Source organism: Canis lupus, chromosome 25, assembly GCF_003254725.2.
Source record: "Canis lupus dingo isolate Sandy chromosome 25, ASM325472v2, whole genome shotgun sequence".
Lineage (NCBI taxonomy): Eukaryota > Metazoa > Chordata > Mammalia > Carnivora > Canidae > Canis > Canis lupus.
This window is the reverse complement of record NC_064267.1, coordinates 11,205,431-11,221,537: the sequence shown is the minus strand read 5'-3', so window position 1 is coordinate 11,221,537 and position 16,107 is coordinate 11,205,431. Positions and strand designations below refer to the sequence as shown.

The window sequence follows — 16,107 nt, the reverse complement described above, 5'->3', positions numbered from 1 at the left end:
ATTTATCTCACTTTACTTGCCACTAGAATAAAAGCCACAAAGGAACATTCTCTAGATGATCTGCCCAGGTCATGCTGTGCTTTTGGAAATTGTGGAAGAAGTCTCAGATGGAGGTGAAGCAATGAGAGGAATTAAAAAAAAAAAAAAAAAAAAGAGCTTTCATTTGCATGATTACATCAGGACTTAACTTGTCCCTCCTCTTAACCTGTTTTGTCTTCCTAGCTTACCCTGGGGACGGTCCAGAGCCAAGAGGAAATAGTTTCCAACCCAAAAGTCCTTCTCTAAGATAGCAAAAAAAAACAATAGCAGGAGCAGTAACATCACCTAGTATCTTTAGGGTAAATTGGCGCACCTAAAAATTAAGGTTTCCAATCAACTGTCTTTCTTCTGTGCAGTTTGGGAACCTTGACCAGCTAAGAATTTCCCAGCAGGAGGGCTCATCTAAAGAAAGTATCTCTTGGGAACGATTTCTCTAGTGGCTGGGCAGCTTAAATCCTCATTTTGAATCCTAAGTCTAGATTCAATTCAGGAGAACATGATTAGCTCAGACAAAGACAAGAAAGGGGTCACTAGAATCAGAGGATGGCCCTCAAGGAAGGAACACAACATTACAGATGTGCTGGGAGGTGGACTACCAGCTCTTGGGCATATTTCCATCAACCTCCTCCACCCACACTTCCATATAAGGTAATTAGAAAGTGAACCAATGTGGAACCATGACTTCTACAAGTGAGATCCAGAGGAATGGCTATGATACGTTACAGTCAGTTCAACCAGCACTTATTGAGAGATTACTGTGTACCAGGTACTGTACTGGATTCAGAGCTGGGAAGATGAATCAGAAACAAGTACTTCCTTTTGAAGGGCTCTCAGCCCTGAGTAGCCTGTTAGGTCATGAGTCACCTACAAGTAGATTAGGTGAATACCAAGAAATGTAGAAGATTATCTAAGTCAACAAACAGAGATCACCTCATAACTATGTATACCTTGTTTTCAAAGGACATATTTTTGAGCATAGGGAGTCATAAATTCTTCTCTACACTTAAGTGATTCACTTCAGTAAAATTCAGTTAACTTCACAAAATAAAACAGTCAACGGCAAACATATAGTACAACGAACACAACTATGCTTACATCTTGAAATAAAAAAACGGGTTAATTGATGAATATTCTTGAGCACCTTGTAAGTGACTTGTTAAAATATTCAAAATAACATAGTCTTCAAAAAAAATAGTCTACACATGCCTGAATTCCATGGAAAGTTGCACATAGACCTAGTAGGATTACTGGTTATGAAACAGGCATCAGGAGAATCAAATTTGATATGATCCATGCTTTTCCTTATGAAATCACACCAGAAAGCATACCATTCCAGAACATTCTAAGAAAATATAATCCTTAAAAGAAATTTCCAAGCAAGTTTGTCTTTAACATTCTCCCAAAATGGTGAGTGAATTATTCCAGAAAGGCAATCCCATGCCCATCTGCTTGGACTCAAAGTCCAAAACAACTCTATCTCAACATTTTAGAATTTCACTGCCCCTAAAAAGAGGTATTCAGATATAGAATTATTAAGTTCAATGTCAGTTGAGACAGGCTAAGGTGAGAGAGAAATTCCTGTGTTAGTTTCCCGAATTTCCCATTTGCCTTCCAAGTGACTCTGTGTGACAAATATTTTGCATAGGCTACTTCTCATTCAGCAGTTTTGAGAACAGAATGGGATGGGGAAGCGTGTGGTAAAATCGTTGCTAATTTGAACATCAATGATGTGTGTCAAATATTCTCTAACCCTCCAGCAGTTATAGGTACACAAGATCCATTCTAGGACAATACAATCGCTCAATTCTCATGTAATTCTTTTTTTATTTTTTATTTTTTTTTTTTTGGTCCAGTTCTAGCAGAATTCTCAATGGAAAAGATTTTGAAGCTATAAACATTTCCAAAAAACTGAGAACAAAAATCTGATCCAGCAGGAGACATTATGTGGAAAAAGAGAGCTAAACAGTGTTTCCCAAAAAGAAAACAATACCATTAATCATAGGTGCAATGCCTTAACAAGAGTTTACACTGCCTTTTCAAATTGTTTGCTATCTCCTTAATACAGCTCTGCCTTTCTGCTCTGTTTACATCTACTTTCAGTTGCTCTAATGCCAACTTAGAAAAAGAAAACAATAATTAAAAAAAAAAATCAAACAGTATATATATCACCAGTCCTTATAATTTTCATCTAAGACATGTACCCGTTGGACCACATTTCCACTGTTTGGTGGCAGGACAGGGTTTTTCTCAGATTTGGATGAACACAGCCATATTCTGGTATTAAAAAGTGCCCCTCTCCAATTAATTGATCAAGGAAGAAGTAAAACACTCTTCCTCTTTCTCGACTTCTTGCAGATTTGAATATCTGAAAGGAATGATCTAGTGGGGGAGGAGAGATCCAAGACACAACAGGGCTCGAAAGAAATGCTTCCATTTTTGATAAATGTTATGAGGACTGTTAATCAACAAGGTAAATCATCTGGAGATATAATGTGCAACAGGATGACTATAATTAACCCTGCTTGTATAGTATATTTGAAAATTTCTTTGATGAAAGAAACAAAGAAAGAAAAAAGAAATGAAAGCATGTGTTGTGTCCATCCTACACTGAAAAGTAACTCCCTCTAGGAGAATGCTCTCAGACAGTTGTGTTTTTCTCACAAACATAAGCTCTTCGTTCTAAACCCCAGAAGCCAAACTCTGGTTTTCCTTAATTCCTAGATTTTGTCATTCAAGATATGTTGGGTACATGTTGGTGGAAAGAGTACCAATTTCAAAATCAGAATGACCTGTTTTGAATCCTGGGCTAGACACTCCTAAGTGTGTAATCCTCAGTAAACCACACGGTTTCTCTGAGCCTCGGGGTTTCAATCTGTATTAAACAAAGTTAAAAGTGTGCACATTGGGTAGTTATGAAGAAGTTCATTTGAGCTACCATGTACAGAGCCTGTGCTTAGGAAGGGCTCAGTACATGCATCCTCCCCCTCCCCCAATATGCATGGCATCTGCTCTGGGGGTCAAATACACACTAGGGTCCTTCCCTATACTCCAGTCTCATTAAGAAAAAGTTCTGAGTCTTTGAGGTTTCTGGGATCTAAAAGGTACACAGAGAACGTGTACTCAATTTGATTGATTCCTAGGAAGCAATCTGGCAGAGGGCAGCCCTGGCTTCTTCACAGGATCTCACTGATGATGAGAACTTTTCCAGGATCAAAGTGCTGGTTTGGCTTATCCATCCTTTTATGTAATCTGACCTCATGTGAAGCCACATAGAGGAGAGCAGTTTGAAAGCCCATATAAAATCATATTCTTAAGAAATAAACAAAAAGGCGCTCCTGGGTGGTATAGTCGGTCAAGCGTCTGACTCTCAGTTTTGGCTCAGGTCGTGATCTCAGGGTCATGAGATTCAGCCTGGTGCCAGGCTCCCTGCTCAGTGCACAGTCTGCTTGAGTTTCTCTCTCCTTCTTCCTCTCCCCCTCCCCACCTCTCTCTCTTTTTAAAATAAAATCATCTTTCTAAAAATCAGGTTCTTATGGACTTGAATTGTTCAAGGGGATCCTCTTCTGACTTGAATTTTTTGGGAGGTCCTTGATAAGAAAACCCATGTGATTAAAATCCAGTCTCAATGGAGACTTTACTTGTGTCTCCTGCACGCAACAGTGGAATCTCCCAAGGCCACTTCAGGCTGGAGTAGCAGCGGCGTCTCACATTCTTTGGAGATGGCAAAGCTCCAAGGAGAGATAGTTTTGAAAGAAGGGAAAGACCAACACATTCTCATCGATGTTCTTTTCTTTCTCCCCTTTTCATTTAGACTGTAAGGCATGGTAGGAGGAGGGGAGCTTGGCAGTCACACACATCAGCCTGGGATGATTCCAGCTTTACTTACCACTGCTGTGATCTTAGGGAAAGTATTTAATTTATGTAAGCCTCCGTTTCTTCATATTTGAGAGTACTGTCCCTACCTCTGAGGATTGAGTCAAACTGCATATGTAAGTCAAAGTACCTAACCATCCATAAGGGTCAGTCCACTCCTTTCCCCTTTCCTCAAAGCATTCAGCTTCCTCACATCCTCCAGAGAAGATGCTGCATCAGAGATTTGATGATATAAGTCAAGAGAAGCTGCAGGGCTCCCCACACTCAGTCTGAAGATCAGCTGTGCTTCCTCACTGGTATTATGGTACTCTTAGGAGGCCAGCAGCCCCAACAAGGCATGACACATTAACCATGGCCTCTGTAGCAATCATAAGATTTATGAAACAGAAGCTCTTCCATTGGACCAGTTGTCTCTATCACAGGTAGTGTTTAGAAGGGCCAAAGAATAATTCACAATCATTTTCTTGGCCAAACTCCAGCCTAATATCTAGACCGAAATGAAAAAGGTAACCATGTCAACAGTGGTATGGTAGATTGAAAAACACGGCCACTGTATGGTGCAGCAACCCCCTTCAAGAAAGGAGCCTCTTGATCCCTTTCACGAAGATGGCGAAGGCGGAAGGCAAAGAAGGAAGCCCCTGCCCCTCCCAAAGCCGAAGCCAAAGCAAAGGCTTTGAAAGCTAAGAGAGCGGTGCTGAAAGGCAGCACAGTCACAAGAAAGAGAAGATCCGCACGTCACCTACATTCCCACCACCCAAGACCCTGCGTCTCCGCAGGCAGCCCAGATATCCTCGAGAGCGCGCCCCCGGGAGAGACCAGCTTGATCACTCTGCCATCATCAAGTTCCCCTTAACTACTGAGTCAGCCATGAAGAAAATAGAAGACAACAACACACTTGTGTTCATTGTGGATGTCAAGGCCAACAAGCACCAGATCAAACAGGCTGTGAAGAAGCTCTATGACACTGATGTGGCCAAGGTCAACACCTTGATCAGGCCTGATGGAGAGAAGAAAGCATATGTTCGACTGGCTCCTGACTATGATGCTTTGGATGTTGCCAACAAAATTGGGATCATCTAAACTGAGTCCAGCCGGCTATAAATCTAAATATAAATTTTTCACCATAAAAAAAAAAAAAAAAAGGAGCCTCTTGGGCAGCCCCGCTGGCGCAGTGGTTTAGCGCCGCCTGCAGCCTAGGGTGTGATCCTGGAGTCCCTGGATCGGTCCCGCGGTGGGCTCTCTGCATGGAGCCTGCTCTCCCTCTGCCTCTCCCGCTGCCTGTGTCTCTGCCTCTCTCTCTGTGTCTCTATGAATAAATAAATAATCTTAAAAAAATAATAAAATTACAGAAAAGGAAGATTTAAAAAAAAAAAAAAGAAAGGAGCCTCTTCCCCTCCCCCTTTGACTCTAGGTTAGGACCTGTTTTTGCAAACCCAACGGGGCAGAGTGGTCTAGGCAAAGTCCAGACCTCAAAGGGCCTTGAAGCTTCTGCCCCTGCCTCCACATAAAGAAACCTGAGCTATACCAACGAATGGCAAAACTCCGTGTGTGGAGGGGAGACCCAGCAATAGGCAGTGGCAAGGGCCTAGTGGCAATGCCAAATGAAGGACAGCTGCATGAGGGATCCAGCTAGGCCCTGAGGGAAAGATCACTCAGTTGAGCTCCGCCCAAATTCCTAATCCACAGACTCAGAACGCATAATGAATTATTGTTTAAGGCCAGTGAGTTTTGGGGCAACCTATCACATAGCAATAGATGACAGATACAAATGCAATCCTGAGTTAGCCCTTCAGAAGCAGTGATTCAGCAGTGGGAGTGGGTAAAGGATATTTTCTTTCTTTCTTTCTTTCTTTCTTTCTTTCTTTCTTTCTTTCTTTCTTTCTTTCTTTTTTCTTTCTTTTTTAAAGGTTTTATTTATTTATTCATGAGAGACACAGAGAGAGGCAGAGATGTGGGCAGAGGGAGAAGCAGGCTCCCCTCCAACGCAGGACCCAAGCGCAGGACCCTGCGATCACGACCTGAGCTGAAGGCAGACACTCAACCACTGAGCCACCCAGGTGCCCCAGATATGTTCTTTCTATATTTGAACATTAAGCATCCAAGTGGAGCACACATAGCATTCAGCCTCCAATGCCCCAGAGGTACCCTTAGGTGCTCTCAGGGAAGGAGATACAACTTGGATTCTTGATGTTTCACAAGAAAGTTTCCAGCACATGGTTCTGCACGAGAGGCCAGCTCTGTTTCTGGCCAAGCAGCAAACTCTTCTCACTAACCAGTGGGGACAGACCTCTGGAACACCATGAAAGTCAGCAGAACCAGCACATAGAATTCAGCCACCCAAGTGGCAGACACTGATCCCAGCAAAGGAAACACAGGCCAAGCAGCTCAGTTATGGAGGCAAAGCATCATGAGGCTTCAGGCCGCATTGCATGGGGATCCCGGAGTGTGGCAGGGCTGGCCCGAGGTACTTGGGTGCCCAGGACAGGTCAATGGCATGGCCCTTTCAGTAGGACCCTGTAGACACTTAGCAATATTTATACAGATGAAAGCCTGAGCGTTCTGAGGCATAAGGCAGAGAAGAACTACTATTAGCTCTACTGTCTACACCTGCAATTCAGTCTGACTCCTAACTCACATACCCCACCCACACCAACCGGATCCACCTTCCTCAGAAGGCAATTTTGCCACTTTTGTTTGTTGTGTGCCCCAAGCACTTTACCCTAATATTCCTTCTGCCACACTACTAACACATACCCTTCCTGGCATTCTTGTAAATAGGAATTCTTGTAAATAGTTTCCTCTACTTTGTTATATGTCTAGTGAGGACTTAGAGCCTTTTACAGATTGGCACTGGGTCTCCAAGGTGGCCAGGTCTCTTCAACCAGCCTGTAGGGCAGTGGCTCTCAACAAGTGGTCTCGGCATGAGGTGCAACAGCGACAACAAGGGAACTTGCTCGAAATGCAAATTATTGGCCCCACCCCAGGCCAAAGGGCCAATAATTTGCATTTTTTCCACCTCAGAAACTCTGGGGTGGAGCTCAGCACTCTAACGCAGCAAGCTCTCCAGGTGATTCAGATGGATGATAAAATAGGAGGTTCTTAACCTCTTCCGCCCACTGAAATCACCTGGGAGCTTTATAAATTACTGGTGCCTGGTTCCCACTCAAGAGATTGTTATTAAATCGGTAAGGGGTACAGCCAGGGCAAGGTAGGTTTAAAAGCTCCCCAGATGATTCTAATGTAGGGTCAACACGGGGGACCATGGCCCTAGCAAGAGGCAAAGAGCTTCATAGAAGTTTAAATGCTTTCATCTTTGTGTCTAATGAAAGCAAAGGCTTTTTTCATTTATATAAGGTTCACTTCAGGCCTCTTGCAACACAAGCATCTGACCATTGTTACAGCTTTGCTTCTGGGGACCACATGGGTGTGTCTGTAGCTTGAAAGGAAATCCATTCACACTCCATCAGTTAAATAGGTTAGAAGACCAGGCTGAGAAAAAGTGCCTGTAGGCAATATGGTAATCTGTGAAAGGACAAAAGCATTTGCCAAGATTTGCTGTAAGAGACGAGGAAGAACAAGCACAAAACACATTGAATTTCATCCCAGTAAGAAGCACAAACAGAACAAAACAAAACAAAACAAAAAACGTGCTATCAGAGTAGCAAGACATAATGAGACAGTGATGCCTTCCTGACAACCAAGATTCAGAGGACACTTACCTTCGCTGCTTGATGTCACCAAATAATTTTTTCTGAAAGCAAATGCCTCATAAAACTTTTATTTATGGTTGACTATCTATTTAATGTCATTTTTATGATTTTTCACCGAGTCTGCATTTTCTAAGAACTTGATCTTGCCACTCACTCTGTTTACTTGTTCACCCACTACCTCTGTTTTTACTTGGATTACAGGTCCAAGCCAAGTCTAAGATTTCATAAAAAGAGTCTTGAAGAAGGACCCAGGTGTCCCAGGAGAAGACAGGACACAAGAAGAACAATGTGGGAGCCAAAAGAGGCTCCTAGCTGGCCCAGGTCTAGTCCCTTAGCCACACAGGTCACAGGTCATCACTAGGGTGGTTGATAAAAAAAACTAATTAGATCCTGACACCAGAGCTAAGAATCCTTTACTAAAATCTGTGCTTCTCCATTTTTATTTTTTTAAACTTTTTTTATTTTTATTTATGATAGTCACAGAGAGAGAGAGAGGCAGAGACATAGGCAGAGGGAGAAGCAGGCTCCATGCACCGGGAGCCCGACGTGGGATTCGATCCCAGGTCTCCAGGATCGCGCCCTGGGCCAAAGGCAGGCGCTAAACCGCTGCGCCACCCAGGGATCCCTGTGCTTCTCCATTTTTAATGTGCAAACAAAACATCGGTGGACTTTATGAATATACAGGCTCTCTGATTCATTAAGTTGTCCGGGGGGATGCTGCTGCTGCTGCTGAACCAAGGAACACACTCTGAGAAGACTGTCTTATAATTTTGTGGGCATGCGCAGAGTCCCCAGTAAAGCATCAGGACAAAAGAGAGGATTACAAGAGAGAGAGGTCTCAGAGAGTTGAAGATCCCAGCTGATTTCCTTCCTCTTAGACACTTACTGCAAAGTTATCACTGCAGACCAACATTCTCTATGGGGAGCCATCCCTGTGAGGAATTCACTATAACTGAGGCCAATTGGACAGGCAGGAGTACATTCACATACTGGGACAAATTCATATCTGGCCCTGAGAGCTTGCTGCTTTGAAATAGTAGTGGGGCTACATAATTATTCATTCTAGCACTTACTAAGGCCCTCCATGCCAGGCGTTATACTAGGTGCCAGGGATCAGAGGGCAAGGAGACAGACACATTGACAGAAGAGTCATGACACAAGGTGAGAACTAGAAAGGATATATATCAGGGCTGTATAGAGGAGGGAACATATAGGAGAAGAAAACATAAATTTTGTCTGTAACTATAAGGAGGAATTCAAAGAGATTGTGATTTCTGATCTTTGGAAGGCTTTGAAAGGCAGAGGAGGAAATGCGGAGGCAGGGAAAGGATCTTGCAGGCAAACAGTATGAACACAGAGTGACAAATGCACAAGGCCTATCCTGAGAAGGGTGAGTAAGTTCTTTGAGTGAGGAAGGGTTTGTGTTAGCTGGGTCACAGAGTATGTGGAGGGAAGTGGGGAGAAACGAGGCCGGTGATGTAGGCTGCAACTACTTTGGCCACAGCTTGGCATAGCAGTTCAAAAGAAGGGTCACGAGGAGAATTAGTTTGCTCACCATATGGATCAGTGTACTACTAAGCAGCCATAATTTTGATATTCTTAATCTAAGCTCCTTGTGGGCTTTAAGAAAACAGGAAGATTTCATCTTTGCAAAAGATGCCAGCATTTAAAATAGAAACATTAGCACTGCAATAAAGTCATTCAACAAATTTCTGAACACCTCTACTCTGCTTGGGTTGGAGGAAAGAGAAACGAAGAAGAAATGTTATCTGTACTGTGAACAGCAGGTTCTACGACTGGGTCTGCCACTAGCCGGCTCCTGCCCCTGGGGGAAGAAGACTACCAGGCCGGGGTGGGTTTTCTCATCTTTGAAATGAGAACGTTGGATCTATGAGATTACATCTAGCTTTCACAACCTATATGTCTGGGAGACAAGATCAGGTCTCGAAAGGAGCTCAAAAATCAAGAAAAGGAGCAATAATGAGATATGGCTCTCAGGCATCCAGCTTACCAAGACTGATGGGAAATCCCCAGGAATTCTTGACATCCCCCCACATCCGCCCAGCAGCAATGCAGGAAATCTAGTCCACTATCTTCAGCAGACTCAATGGAACCATTTCCTTAATGAAACCCCCCTGAAGTCCCAGATGCTAAACCAGAGGCTTTCCTCTCAATCCCTCCCTCAATTACCCCATTCCTCCCATTTCCTTTTCCCTCCCTCAATCTGGTATAAAATCCAGTAATGTCATCAGCAGCATGCAATTTCCAAGGCACCCAAGTGCGTGAGGAATCAACAATGATCCTGGAAAGCATTTGGTAGGAGATCTTGTCATTCCTTACAAGCCTCACCAGTACACTAAAACCATTGGAACGGAATGGACTGTCCTGTCCTATTAAATTATTTAAAGCAATGCAACAGATGTTTTTAATGCTTTTAACCACTCCTAATAATATATTTTCGTTTAAAGAAAAAATAAGAAGGTCTGGTATCATTTCACATGTCCTTCCCTCACCTCTCCACAATGACAAGTACTCTGAAAAGTTCTATTTACTTGATATCCAATAAACTCCTAACCATGCAACTGTACCAGAAACCTATAGTCAGCAAGCTCTGCATTTAACACCCAAGTGCCAAGAGGGCTTCTTCCACTTTCTCTCCATTCTTAGGCCTGCTCGCATACACATCTCAGTTTGCTCGTGCTTTGCAGAACTTCCCAAGCCAGAGGAAACATCAGCCACAACCTGGCAAAAACCCTCTCAAGGACGCTGCATTTTTTTTGGTCAATATAAAACCCATTTTTTTGGCAATATATTTCCAACTGCTATATTACATATGTTCAAAGTGGATTTTGAATGTCTCAATACTTTTCTGGTGAGGAGAACAAAGTGATTATTTGGTTTGTTCTAAAAGAGCATATAAAATAGGTCCAGTTTTAAATAAGAGGCTTAGTATCCCTGTTGTAATTTGAAATTTTTATTTATTTATTTTTAAGATTTTATTTATTTATTCATGAAAGACACACAGAGAGAGAAGCAGAAACACAGGCAGAGGGAGAAGCAGGCTCCATGCAGGGAGCCCGAGGTGGGACTCGATCCCAGGTCTCCAGGATTACACCCGGGGCTGAAGGCAGCGCTAAACAGCTGAACCACCGGGGCAACCCTGCAATTTGAAATTTTTAGAATGAAGTTCTTTTTGAGTCAAAAAACTGAGAATTAAACAACAAAAAACCAAATAAAACCCAAGAAATTCTTCTGAGTTGAAATGACTAACAGCCTTAGAAGAGGTAATGTAACCAGAGTTAGGAGGTAGAGTTTTACTTCATAGAGTTACATATTCTGTTTGTAAAAGAAAAAGAAGCCTATGATTACTGCTGGTTCAGACAGCTTCTAACAGCTTAGCTCTTGCAACCCATCAAAGAGCGAGTTAACCAGGTGATGGAAGACAAAAAAAAAAAAAACAAAAAAAACGCAATGTGATTACTGATAGCCGGTGACACCCAGTTCTTTACACACTCAACTCTGGCATTACTGGGTTTATCAGCCATTTTATATGCAAATGCATAAAGGCGTTGGGGAGGAGAAAGAGACACACAACAAGTTGAGCCTATTCCTTGGACTCATTCGCTTAAATATTTGGAAAGGTGCCTTAGAAATAGGCATCTATTCTAACTTCTGACTTTCACATAAGAAAACGAAAAATACACGGAGTTATCCCTGGAAGAGGAGCTGGATAGCCTGTTACAGAATTTTCAACAGATAAAGAAAAAAATTTAAAATAACAGTAAACAAACAAGGTAAAAATATTAAGGAACTAGGGCAGGTGACCACCTACAGTTCATCTGCAACACGTGTCGGATGGAAAACTCCAAGGACTGCCAAAGGTGCTAACTAATTAATATTTCAAATATGCAATACAGAAAAGCACCACCAAAAAAGTGTGGTGGCTTCCAAAACCTTTGAGAAAACAACAAACCTTGTCATGTAAAACTATGTCATGTAAAATCCTTATTTTGAAAGATTTATTACATTCTATTTGGATATGAGTCTTATCTTCAGGCACACTTTAACATTATTAATGTAGCTTTTTCTCCCTCACAAGATTCAGAAGTGTTGCATTTCCAGTTAGTTATAGCAAACTGTAAATGTCAGCTGTTCAAACACACGCCCCCCCCTCCAAAAATGGGGACAGAAAAAAAAAGGGGGGGTCTGTGGCTTTAATCATGGACAGGGTGACTTAAAAAGTAAGAAAAATGAGACTGAGCCAGAGGAAGGGAGGTATAATTTTTAGAGAGAAAGATCGCAATATAGAAGACTTGAAAATATCTGAATTGCAGTCATCTTTTAATTTCTCAAGGTATTTGGAAGAAGGTAAATGTAATCTTTAGGGGGAAATGCATTATCTTTTTGTCTGATTGAGCCTCTGGTTATTTTATACCTCCGTGCATGCACACACATTCACACACACGCTCAAAATATTAATAACTCACAAATATTCAAAGGTTAGAGAGCACCTGAAGGTGAGCAGATTCCTGATTAAAACCACAAGGCAGAGACTTGGCCTCTTTCTGGACACCACTAGCCCTCAGTTCAGTCTGAAAGCCCTGATGCGATTTACAAGGAAAGCAGCTGACTGTTTTACTGTGATTTGTCTGTTAACCAGCCAGAAGCCGGCGGTCTACAAAGCCATGCTTTAACAATTACGCATCCCAACCAGTGAAACCACACTCCTAAACCAGCAGGTAAAGAGGTTCTCACCTTGCTAATGTTTTGTCTTGCTTTCTTGTTGTAACACATAAACAATTTTTTTTTTAAGTCACAGAAGAGTCCTAACATTTCTGCCTCGTTTAAGGAAAATAAAACCTTAAAAAGATCTCAAGGGAATCTTGCTCAGGTTTCTGATAAGCTTCCACTGATTTAAATTGCGCCTAATCACCAACAGAACTATACTGGTGATTACCGCTTTTGAAACAACAGTAAAGATGTTTATGTGTGAAGCAGAAAAGCAATGAAACACACACTTTTCCCTCCATTTTTTGGATTCACAGGAATTTACCTGGATTTACCTTTACATAAAAGGCGAAGGCACTTCAGAAGTTATTTAAGCGCTCTGAGCAACTATACTTAAATGTAAGCGGCTTTTCAAAACAACAACAAAAAAGTATTTTTGTCAAAGAAAAGCAGTATTTCATTTAAAAAATAGTTGTTACCGACTTTCCCAACTTATTACAGCAAGTTCTCAGACATTAGGACAACGCCTGCCGGTCAGTTCAATGGTTTCGCCAATCTAATTGCAACTATTGTTATTCAGAAACGGACGATCTAAATACTCCTCCCACTGAGAAAGAATCTTTTTTTTTTTTTAAGTTAGTACTTTGAGGGTTTAACAAGCATTTAAAAAGATATGCCCAGCCCTACTGACTTTTTCCTTCCCCAGAAGGACTACAATAACTTTTCAATGCTACTGTATTTCATTTCATTATTTTACCTTCTCTCCAGGATCCTTAAAAGAAAGGCACTCGGAAATAAGGCTCTCTGCGCCCGGGGGCACTGGTCCGGAGGGCGCTTGGCCTCTCAGCCCAACGGGCAGCAAAGGCGAGTCTGGGACCCCAGGTCCCCTCGGGCTTTGACCCCGAGCGGGGGAACCTCCACACCAAGGGCGGCGTAACCTCCTGGCCCCGGGCGGTCCTGCCGCTCGTTTCCCGAATCCCCAGCCAAGGGGTGGACCTCACGGATTCCTCAGACCGCATCTTTGGTCCAAACCGTCCTCCCTCTCTTCTCTCGGAATGGAGAGATCAGGCCTGCAGTCCTGAAACTTAACGGTATTTGGTTCTCGAGCGCCCTGGTCGGTCAGGTTCACTCAGGTCGGCGACCTGCGCTGGACCCGCCGCGGAGGCCCCACTGGGGTGGCGGCGCGCAGCGCGCTCGGCCCGGCGGTCGCCACGCCGCGGGGAGCAGAAGCTGCTGAACATTCCTGGGGGCATTCGGGCCCGGGGACCCGGAGTGGGTCGTTGGACCCCAGCCGTTTGCCATCTCCTGGGAGCTGTCTGGTCCTGGCAGGCCCGCGACCTCGTCCGGGTGGGCTCTCCTCCTCCGCGCTGGAGGCAAGATGTGCTGGCCGGTGCCCAGCGGCACCAACGCCGGGGCCTCGGCGCAGCCCGCGGCGGCCTCGCGGACCTTGGGGAAGCCGCGGCTTCGCGCTCCGGTGGGCCCCGCCGACCCGCGCCGGGCCGCCTGGGAGCAGGCTGTGGGGGTCGGGCCGGTCCGGGGCGCGGCGTCCCCCAAGCCTGGTGCCCTGGCTGCCGGGCTGGGAGGCCCGCATCGGCGACTGCGGCCGCCAAAGGCCACCCGACGCGTCCCCGAGCTCGGCGCCAGCAGCAGTTCGGGGCGGCGATGCCCGCCGGCCTCCGCCAGCCGCTCCCCGAGGTGCCCGCACCGCCTGCCCGACGGAAGACGAGGGCGCCACCGCCCCGGGCGTGCCCTCGACAGCCGGGTCCCAGGCTCCCGGCGAGGCTGGCTGCTGGCGGCCGCGGCTTCCCCTCCCCGCGTGCGCCCGGCCCCGGCCCCGTTCCCGGCCCCGGCCCCCAGGGTGTGCCCGCCTGCCGCCCCCTCCGGGCCCCGCGCGAGCCTCACCTGTGAGCAGCAGGCCGCCAAGCAGCGCGCACAGCAGGACCCCGGTGTCCCGGCAGCTGACCATGGTGAGCGTGACGCGGCCTGCCCGCCCGGTCCCCGCGCTGCTCGCGGGCCACAGCGCCCGAACCCGGCTCGCGCGCCCCCCGGTCCTGCGCCCCGAGCGCCCCGAGCGCCCCGAGTCCCCGCGCCGCGGCTCCAGCCGGGGAGACCACCACCTCCCGGGTAATCCTCGCAGCTCGGCGTCCTCCGGCCGCTGCGCCCCCGCTCCCGAGCCCGTCCCGGAGCCCGCTCCGAGCCGCCGCCGCCGCCGCCGGGGAGGAGCCGCAGGAGTGTCCGCCAGGCGCGCTCCGAGCCTTCCGCGGACCTCGATTCCGAGGAGCCGAGGGCGGGGGCGATTTATAAACTTTCCCCAGCCCACTTCCTACCCCGGCACCTCCTTCCAGTGACGTCAAGGGGTCCCCCACCCCTCATCCGCCTCCCCACCTACCCTCTTCCTCCGGGACCCGATTCCCTACGGCTCCCGAGCGGGGCGGGGGCCGCCGGGGGCGGGCGGCGGGGGCGCGGCGGGCGGCGGGCGGCGGGCGAGCGCTCGCGGGGAGGCGCCGGCTGCTCGGCCCGGAGGCGGCCGCGGCAGGTTCAGGGTCCTCGCTCCCGGCCCTCCCGCCCGGGTCCCCTCCTCCTCCCCGCAGCGCTCAGGAAATCCTCGCAGCCTCCCTGCCCCCTCCCTCCCTCCGCCCGCTTACTCAGCCTTTGGGGGCCGCCCGAAGCGGGGAAGGGGGACCGGGTTGGAGCTGCGCCGCCCGGCCCCGGGGGCGGAAAGTCCGATCCGTGGGAAGCCGGCCGCGCCCCCGCGACGGTGTCCTTGGCACGGAGGAGTGAGGCGCAGTCCGGCTCCCTCCTCGTCCTCGTCCTCCCCGCCCGGCCCCGCCACCCCAGACCCCCCTGAGTGTCCCCGCGTCTAGGAGGGCGCCGGGGACCCTCCGCACAGGGACCGGCACCTTCGGGAAGACCGAGAAGCCTCTCGGGTCCCAGGGGAGCACGTCTGTGTCCTCTCAGCCGCGGGGATGCGCCCGCCCAAGTCGTTTCCTAAACCCTCCGCTTCCTAGAAGCAAAACAACGAATAGCATCGTGGTACCTTGTCAAAAGCTGAGGCGTGAAACTGCTCCTTCAACTTGCAGGGGCCGAGCACTTGAGCTTTATTTCCTAAATACTCTCGAAAAAGAACAAAATCTTTCTGACGGCAGCTGGCCACGCAAGATGAGTGACTGCTGCTCTTCGAACAAAACCCATGAAATGAACTTGAGGCACTAGATCATTTGCAATGACATTAATTCCTCGTTGTTCAATTATGTCTCCATTACCTCAAAGGCTGAAATCGTCCTAGACTCCACAGAGAGCCCAGTCCTGTCTTTGGAAACACCGCTAGTTTGAAAAATAGTTCTATTGGAACCTGCCAGGTGATTGGTCGGTCTTGATAAAAAGGGACTGTGATAACTCCTCAACCGGACCAGGTCTGGACTCCTCCCGGCCTGGGAACGTTGGGCAACCTCGAAGTTGCCACACCTATGGCTGGAGGAGCAAGGATAGGTCCCTGCAACCCTCCGCCCCGTGCAGGAAACGAACCCACACCTGGCGCCCCCGCCCCGGAGCCTGAGTCGAAGACCTCGTGGAGTCACTGCTCCCTGCTGGCTTCACCTGCCCCTTCTATGTTTCCAGGGTTCCTCACCACTCTCCCTGGGTCCTTTCCTCTACCAAACCCCGCCCCTGGGAAACCACAGCATCCCCTGAACAGTTAGTAAGTACGGATTGCTGGAAGCTGACAGCTGATCCTTCTCCCACAGATCCCTGAGCACAG

The 16,107-nt window shown here is 47.1% G+C and overlaps 1 protein-coding gene and 1 pseudogene across 5 annotated transcripts in view; one reads left to right on the top strand and one right to left on the bottom strand.

The window, feature by feature from the left end:
- The window catches only part of FLT1 (fms related receptor tyrosine kinase 1), a 179,224-nt gene extending 163,814 nt beyond the window's left edge, over nt 1-15,410 (bottom strand). Inside the window, exon 1 of one of the 5 annotated variants that reach the window (XR_007406055.1) lies at nt 14,253-14,639. Coding sequence is in view for 3 of the 5 variants with exons in the window: in XM_025462612.3 (XP_025318397.1) it covers nt 14,253-14,316 (64 nt within the window). In the remaining 2 variants the exon portion in view is untranslated. Of the gene's footprint in view, nt 1-14,252; nt 14,662-15,387 lie in introns of those variants that run through there. The other 4 variants (XM_049101467.1, XM_025462612.3, XM_025462609.3 and 1 more) reach the window with 4 other exon arrangements.
- Nucleotides 717-5,054, top strand: LOC125753679 (60S ribosomal protein L23a-like; annotated as a pseudogene).
- Nucleotides 15,411-16,107: the final 697 nt, after the last annotated feature.